Source organism: Hevea brasiliensis, chromosome 11 (genome assembly GCF_030052815.1).
Source record: "Hevea brasiliensis isolate MT/VB/25A 57/8 chromosome 11, ASM3005281v1, whole genome shotgun sequence".
NCBI lineage: Eukaryota > Viridiplantae > Streptophyta > Magnoliopsida > Malpighiales > Euphorbiaceae > Hevea > Hevea brasiliensis.
In genome coordinates this window covers 94,874,499-94,883,128 of record NC_079503.1, presented here as the reverse complement: position 1 = coordinate 94,883,128, position 8,630 = coordinate 94,874,499, and the positions used below count along the sequence as shown (strand labels likewise).

At 31.6% G+C, this 8,630-nt stretch overlaps 1 protein-coding gene across 1 annotated transcript; it reads left to right on the top strand.

Moving 5' to 3' along the window:
- Positions 1–3,751: 3,751 nt before the first annotated feature.
- Positions 3,752–7,242, top strand: LOC110646160 (alpha-farnesene synthase-like). Its single transcript, XM_058129498.1, has 7 exons — positions 3,752–3,995; positions 4,175–4,442; positions 4,524–4,902; positions 5,020–5,238; positions 5,312–5,453; positions 5,550–5,798; positions 6,806–7,242. Exons 1-7 carry the CDS (start codon positions 3,858–3,860, stop codon positions 7,100–7,102), a joined length of 1,692 nt encoding a protein of 563 aa, XP_057985481.1. The 5' UTR covers positions 3,752–3,857; the 3' UTR covers positions 7,103–7,242.
- The last annotated feature ends 1,388 nt before the right edge of the window (positions 7,243–8,630 follow it).

Below are 8,630 nucleotides of genomic sequence, written 5' to 3'. Positions count from 1 at the left end.
TTCTCAGTCCTTATAATATCTACAGACGATCTGGATCTCTTACCAGATCTATCAGATCCTTGATTTCTTCCAGAAGATCTTTGTCAAAAGAATATGTTCAGGCCTCCAGAATGGATCAATGCTCTCTCCAGAGTTCATCTGCTAAACAGTATGTCACATTAGAAATCCCTCCTCAGCTCATTCCTAGATAGAGACAAGAAGGGTTTTCTCACCTCCACTTTGGAGCTGTTCGACTTATCCTCAGTCTACATGGAAGACGAGGACTTCCAGTGACAACAAGAGTATCACTCCTTGATACGATATTCTTACAATATGAACACGCAGTGATAGGACATGTCTTACCACTTTACATGCATGAAGTGTGGTATTGACATTTTTTCCAAACTACAATCTCTCCCTTAGAGATCCACATCTCAGTACTGCTTTGAAAGTCCAAATCCAACTCACGGGTGCAGCTCAAGTCACATCCTTTATGATGGCTACGTTACAGCATCAGATTATCTACAGGCTGGAAGATCATGCAGTAGACTTATCTCAGCCATCTGTATCAAATGACGCTTTACTTGTGCTAGCAGACACTGAGACCACCCCAACAATTGTTCAAATACCTAGGCAACTGCCTAGAAATGCGCTTGAATAGCTCATCCCAAAGGATTGGTTAACCAATTACAAAAGGCTCCATTCAACATCTTAACCAATTCAGATCACAGAATCTTCTTTCAGGAGAAATCCTGGTGAAACAGTACAGACTTCCTTCCAGCCACCACGGCATTCTACAGGATCCTTGCCTGTATTCCAGACCATGATGGTCCAGCCATTAGAAAAGGAGCAAGACGACTATCCCATTGGAGCAGTAACACCTAACAACCATTACATCTATCCTCAGAAAATAGATGGTCACTGTCCCTGGGATCTTCCAGGTTCTGGAGCATGCGATGAAGATTGTGACTGTTGTGATAACTACTGGGAAAATAAATATAACCATCCTCTGTCTGATAAAAATTGGAGGAAGCTCATCAAACAAACAAGGAGAGCCTCGTAACGGCTTGGGTTTGCCCTTGAGGTGCCGGGTTCGAATGCCTGCATTGTAAGTCTGCGCGCTAGCGTAGCGTGGTGGGTCAGTACTGGGGGACTGACCTTATGAGGAATTTGGTGTGCTGACTGGGCAGGATATCTTTTTCAGCTCAAGATTTAATGGCAAGGTGAGACTTCTGGCATACATTCTTTAAAGCTTTGCTGTTGTCAATGATGTCTTTGAACAACTTCTGTTGTTCACACATTTTGTCCAGACAAGCCAGAGTCATTTGGTGGATTTCCCCTATAGTGATAGCATTCATTGCTCTTCTAGTCGCAGCAATACTTCTGTGGAGTTCTGGTTGTAATGCTTCTGGTAGGGAGGCAATATAGGTATGCCTGAGGTTGACATGGTCAGATCTTCCTGACAAGGATCTACTAATAGGCTTTGGGTGGCAAAATTGAGCTTTCTGATATTCTCCAATGGAGAAAAACCAATCTTGCAATATGCCAACAGTTCGAGAGATGAATTCTCTGAGTATAGAGTGGGAGTCAGCACCTTCCCGAAGCATTTGGACATCAAGCCAAGCTTTAAATTCTACAAGGCGATCTCTCCATCAAATCTCCACCAGACCTTTCATTCACTCAACTAAGGTTGATAGTGAAGGTCAGATAACCCCGATCACTCAAGCTGAAGAAGTTTTGAACTGGCAAACCAAGAATACAGCAGTTCCTTGGTATTATCAATTACATCACGAAATTTATCCCGCATGTGGCCGCCCACACTTGCCAGCTGTCAAAGATGCTTAAGAAAGATGCCCCACCATGGAAGGAAGAACAGACATGTGCAGTCAAAGCATTAAAAGCAGTGGCTCTAAACCCGCCACCACTAAAGATTCCTAGCATTGGACACAGTTACTAGTTTCCAGCCGATATACCAAGGTAAGAGAAGATGGCAGAAAACAGTGATACAGAGATTAAGAGCAATACCAGAGTTTGAAAGTTTCTCCCCTACTCACCAATGAGGTATGTATAATACAAACATAATTAGGCTCTGATACTAAGATAAGCCGGGAGCCCTTACCACATATAATGAACTCATGCTATGCCTATTCCCTCTCCATAGGTACTCTCTGGCTGTGCCCTTTTGTTCATCATATATGTGATAACGGGACCGTCGCACCTTAATGTCAAAACAAAAATATTTCTAATACACAAGATCCTCTCAAAGAGGCAAGTGTAGAGCATACGTATCTCTGATTATAAGAGTATGATATACGTTCAAAGGTTTTCGGAGAGAAAGAGAAGAGTTTAGAAAGCCATAGAAGAGAACTTCAAAGAATATTATTGAAAGGGGAACTGAGTCTGATTACAACTGAAGAGAGCACTCCTTATATAGACTTGGAGGCTCTTGGCATTACAGGCAACCGGTTAGAAACTAGCTACAGACACTCTTAAAGTTGATAAATAAAAAATTAAATTTTATATCTATCAAGTAAATTATATTTCATTAACTTTTGAACTAAATTAAATTAGATATTAATATTTTTTGGATTGCGTGCTATTAGAGATTTCACGGAGATCATGAAATCTCACTTACATTTCGTTTGAATTGAAAGAAAGAAAATAATAAAAAAATAAAAAAATTAATAAGAGTAAGAAAAAAAAAATATATTTTTTTATATTTAAATAAAAAAAATATTATAAAAAAATTACTTTATAAATAATAAAAAGTCCTGGCTGTACTCATGAATTACTTTTCTACAAACCATTCAGAAGTATTAAAATTTAATATTTTTATATTTATATGAATATAGTTTTTGTAACTATAAATATACACTTCGAATGTATTCTAAATTTTTACGTTCATCAAAATACAATATATTTTATCAATGGAATTTTAGTTTAATAATAATGAAATCTTCTTTAGAATTTTGATATTTTTAATTCAAATTACAATCAGAGCTAAATAAATTCAAAAAAATATTTTTTTTGACTATAAATTTTGAATTCCAAATATTGAAATTAATTTATAAATTATACTTTAAATTTATGAATTTTGGTGAAAAAAAAAAAAGAATTCAAATTCATTGAACTTCATCAACAATTACGGGCTCAAGGCTCAAGTTTGGTGGTATCATCATCAGTCAACCACAGTATTGATGAGATGGACACAAATGAAGGAAACTTATGACTTGTAATAATGATGATGGAAAGTTTAGTACTATATACGCCGAACGAGACACACATTTTAATTACCCACAATTATTGATTGGATCTTTCAGTCTTATACTCTCTCTCTCTCACACATTTTAAGTAATATTTAAATTTTTAATTCTATTTTATTTATCATTTAAAAAATTAAAAAAATATTATTCTCTTTCTAATTCTATTCATATTTATTATTATTTTTAATATATTTATTACCTTTTTATCATCTTTATTATAAAAATATTTTATTTAATTATTAATATTTTTTTATAAAAATAAAATTATTTAAATATTTTCTTAATTATCATAAAAAACCTTAAAAAATATATTATTTTATTCTTCATATTTAATTTTGACAATTAGTTGGTCTCTTAATCCAATTTGTTTGGCCGTAGGTCCCCTCCAAAATCTAAGGTTGATGAGAGGAAATTATAAGGAGTTATTGGGGCTGCGCTGGCAATGAGTATTTCACGTTTTATATGATGGGCTAAACATTTGCCCGTGCGCACATTTGTATCCCTCATTGCCTATATATTTCCGTTGCGAACAAAGCTACATCTCCAAGTCCACTTAGCCATTGTTCAACATACCATAGATTCTATTATCCTTTGATTCTCTTTTGAACATCAACTATGGAAGTTGGGCGACAAATTTTGCAATGTCAAACTAATTCTGAAGCCTTTGCTATTGATCAACAAAGGCGATCTGCCAATTATAAGCCTAACATTTGGAAATATGATTTCTTGCAGTCTCTTTCTAGTAAATATGATGTGAGATTCTATGTTCTTTCCTTCACATTCTATGAGGAGGATTTGCATATAAAGAATTATGGCCCTGCATGCTTTTACTTTGCACAGCATGCAGTTCCTCTTCAGAAGACCAAAAAATAAAATGACTAAGATCCTTTTATTTTAAGACTAAAACTTGAGAAATCGTGATGTTTTTGTAGGAAAAGCAGTATAAAACACAAGCTGAGAGGCTCAGACAGGATGTTAAGCATTTATTTGTTGAAACAGTGGATTTACAGGCCATATTAGAGCTTGTTGACTGTATCAGAAAGCTAGGCCTGGCAAGCCACTTCAACGATGAAATCAAAGAAGCTCTAGATTCAGTAGCATCATCCATGAAGAACAACAACTTCAACGTGGAAGGCAATCTGTATTTCGCTGCCTTAAGTTTTAGGCTTCTCAGGCAGCATGGCTACGAAGTTTCACAAGGTGAAAATCCATGCAATATATATATATATTATTTGATATTTTACTAACAGTCAATTATCTATTGCATCGTGCTAAACCCAGATGTGTATGGAGAATTTTTGGACGACAAGGGTACTTCCATGAAAATCCAATGCGAGGACATTAAAGGAGTACTCGAGGTTTATGAGGCCTCACATCTAGCTGCAGAAGGTGAAACTATCTTAGATAATGCAAAGGCTTTCTCAGCCCGAATTCTCAAGGGTATCAATAATTGTACAATCAAAGAAGGCAACATTTTTTCACGTGTGGTCCATGCTTTGGAGCTTCCACAACATTGGAGAGTGCAATGGTTTGATGTCAAATGGCAAATCGACACTTACGAAAATGACCAAAAAATAAATAAATTATTGATTGATTTGGCTAAAATCAATTTCAACATCGTCCAAGCCACACTTCAAAAAGATCTAAAGGAGATTTCGAGGTTTGTGATAATTATTAATAAAGAAAAGGCAACCTTAAACTAAAGTAGTATTGTAAAAAGAGAATCTCTGTCGTGACAGTTAATAGAACTATAACATCTGGTTATCTTGACTTACAGGTGGTGGAGGAATTTGGGTCTAACAGAGACTCTGAAATTCACAAGGGATCGATTGGTGGAGAGCTTCTTGTGTTCTGTGGGACTTGTATTTGAGCCTCACTTCAGCTGTTTTAGAAAATGGCTTACTAAAGCCATCGTTATGGTATTAGTCATAGATGATGTCTACGACATTTATGGTTCACTGGAAGAGCTGGAGCATTTCACCAGTGCTGTTAATAGGTTAGTGTTGAATTATAATCACCTTCATTAGTTAATTATCTTCAAAATTGATTAATGTTTTAATTTGATTCAGGTGGGATTCCAGGATAATTCAACAGCTGCCAGAATGCATGCAAATATGCTTCCAAGTACTTGACAGTATCGTTAATGAAACTGCAAGTGAGATGGAAAGGGAGAATGGGTGGAACCATGCACAACCTCACCTTAAAAAAGCGGTAATTAATTAATCTCTTGGAATCTGTAATTCTTAATTAATCATCTTGTTAATTAAGATGGGTCTCATTAATCACTAGCTATTTGATTTTCTTTAGTGGGCAGATTTCTGTCAAGCATTACTTGTGGAATCAAAATGGTATAATAAAGAACATACGCCATCCTTGCATGAGTATTTGAACAACGCTTGGATTTCATCATCAGGAACTGTCCTTTCAGTTCATTCATTTTTCTCTATAATGAATGAGGTAGAAGAAGACAAGCTAGATTTTTTTGGAAAAAATCAAGAACTGGTGTATAACATATCTCTCATAATCCGTCTCTGCAACGATTTAGGAACTTCAGAGGTAATTAATTCTTTCTTTTTTTTTTTTAGTGAAGATTAGGTATATTAGTTAGATAAATTCAAACCTTTACTTTGTTGATTACAATCAAAACTTTTAATTTTGGACAATTTAATAATGACTTTCAAAATTAAAGAATTTTTATTTAAAATTCAAAAACCAAGTTAAAGATTGTGATTTTTCACATATAGATTGCCACGTGGCAGACGATGTCATATTTTCTAATTTTTTTTTTCTATAGGATTACTCTCTCTCTCTCTCTCTCTCCCTCATTGTCTTAGTCCCTCTCCCTCTCCCTCTTCTTTCTCCCTCTCTCTCTTTGTCTCTATCTCTCTATCTCTCTTTGTTTGAGCAATCAAGCTCACTTAGTATGGAATCCCTACTTTTTTTTTTTTCGTTTGTATTATATGCATTTAGAATGCACATTCACTATGTTCCCATGGAAGAAAATTGCATAAGTCGTAGCTATCATATATAATGCAGCAGAAAAAAAAATCAATTTATTAGGAAATGAAAGGAACAATTAAAAATTAAAAATGTATCAATAGAGAAATATAAAAGGATATAATGAATCAGGTAAAAGAAAAGGGAACCAATGCCTTACGAAAGTAGGGATTCCAAAATAAATGAATTTGATTCCTCAAAACACACACACACACATAGAGAGAGAGAGAGAGAGATGAATCAAATAAAAAAAAAAAAAGAAAATTTGTTATGGCATGCTACATGATAATCTAAGCGTAAAAAATCAAAATTGGTTTTCGAATTTTAGATAAAAATTATTCAATTTTGAAATTTATTATTAAATTATCCAAAATTAAAAGTTTTGAATATAATTAATAACTTACATAATTGATTGAATTTATTTAATCAATAAATTAAAAAATTATCAAGTGCAATCATTGTATAATAAATATATTTTGATCATTGTATGCAAATATGCACAATGATTTTTTTTTAATTTTTAATTATCTATGATGCATTTTATAATTCTATGATTAATTAAACAGGCAGAACAAGAGAGAGGAGATGCTGCTTCATCAATAGTGTGTCATATGAAAGAAACAAATGTTTCAGAGGAGACAGCTAGAACCTACATTAAGGACATGATAAGCAAGTCATGGAAGAAAGTAAACGGACAATGCATAGCCAAATCACCTAAGCTGCAGTCACTTGTCAATATCAACACCAATATGGCTCGTGTGATGCATAACCTTTATCAATATGGAGATGGGTTTGGTGTTCAAGATCGTGAAAATAAGAGGCAGATCCTCTCCCTCCTGGTTGATCCACTCAAACTCAACTGAGATGAAGATTTCATTACTGGCTTGCTATTGTAATCTAGGTTCACAGTATAATTAAATGCTGTATGGAGTACTTAAAAAATTTCAATTCAACTTCTTCTAATGTATGTCCATTCTACAAAGCAATAAAAGTAATTTCACAACATAGGCACAATTAATTTATTATCCTATTTACTTTTATGAATAAGACTCTTCAATAATATTTTTAACATTCAAAGTACGATAATGTGAAGACCTTTTATTATATTACTTTATCTTATTATAAATATCTCAATAGATCCAAATATATGGTTAAGCAACCTAATATCCTCTTAATGATTAAGCAATTATGGATTCAATATTATATGACTTTTAACATTATATTTATTTTTGTTTTTTTTTAAATCAAATCAAAATTTTAATTTGATTCGATTTAATTGGTTATTTTAATTTAAATTGAATTATATTTGCTTGTAGTGTTAACACTCGTTATTGAAACTTGTTTATAATAATAATAATTATAAAATTTTTTTATATTATATTTAAATAAATATAATTTAAATATTTTATAAAATTATTAAATTTTAAAATTAAAATTATTAATAAAAAATATTTTTATATAAATTTAAATTAATTCAGCTATTATTTAAATAATAATAATTAAATTTAAGAAAAATTCAAGTGGGTAAGACAATTAATTTTCATAAATATCTGGTTGATGGTTGATCCAATGCACTGTCATTTTTATTTATTTATTTATTAAATCCTTTCTATCACCATCCTCTCCCCGTCTCTCTCTAATCTTCATATATATGAACAATTTTTTGCAATCTTTTATTTTTCAGATTTTAAAATTTTTACAAAATTATTAGTATATAAAATTTAAATTTGATTAATCTCAATTTTTATATTCATTAAAATATAATTTTTATCAATAAATTTTAATTTAATGATATTAAAATTATCTTCAGAATTATAAAATTTTAAATTTAAATATAATAAAAGTCAAATAAACAAAAAATAAATATTTTTTAACCATAGATTTTGAATTCTAAATATTGAAATTAAATATATAAATTATGTTTTAATCTATATGTTTTCATAAAAAAATTTTTAAATTTAAATTTCAATTAAATCCAAATGAAAAGATATTAATCCATTGAATTTCACCAACAATTATGGCTTTCACTCACATTTGAAATATGATTTTCGTCAACGAGAAAGAAACATCATAGAAAACACATGAGTTATTGACTTATGCATGCATGAGATTTCAATTTCCCATAATTATTGACCGGATCTCCCAAATAATAATAATAATAATAATAATAATAATAATAATAATAATAATACTCTCTACGTTCATAAATAATAGTCACATTTAACTTTTTATTTTGTCTAAAATTATCTATCACATTTAAAAGATAAGGAAGAATTAACTATTTTTTTTTTCTAATTTTATCTTTTATCTTTATAAAATACAATAAATATTTATAAAATTTTCTAGAACTAATATTATTACATCATTCTTAATTAAACCAGTTGTTTGTTA

What these genes read in the sequence shown, in the direction of transcription:
- LOC110646160 (XM_058129498.1), top strand. Translation starts at nt 3,858, where the DNA reads ATGGAAGTTGGGCGACAAATTTTGCAATGTCAAACTAATTCTGAAGCC. An exon ending in CTCTTTCTAGTAAATATGAT is followed by an intron (nt 3,996 to 4,174) that starts GTGAGATTCTAT and finishes ATGTTTTTGTAG; the next exon opens with GAAAAGCAGTATAAAACACA. An exon ending in ACGATTTAGGAACTTCAGAG is followed by an intron (nt 5,799 to 6,805) that starts GTAATTAATTCT and finishes TTAATTAAACAG; the next exon opens with GCAGAACAAGAGAGAGGAGA.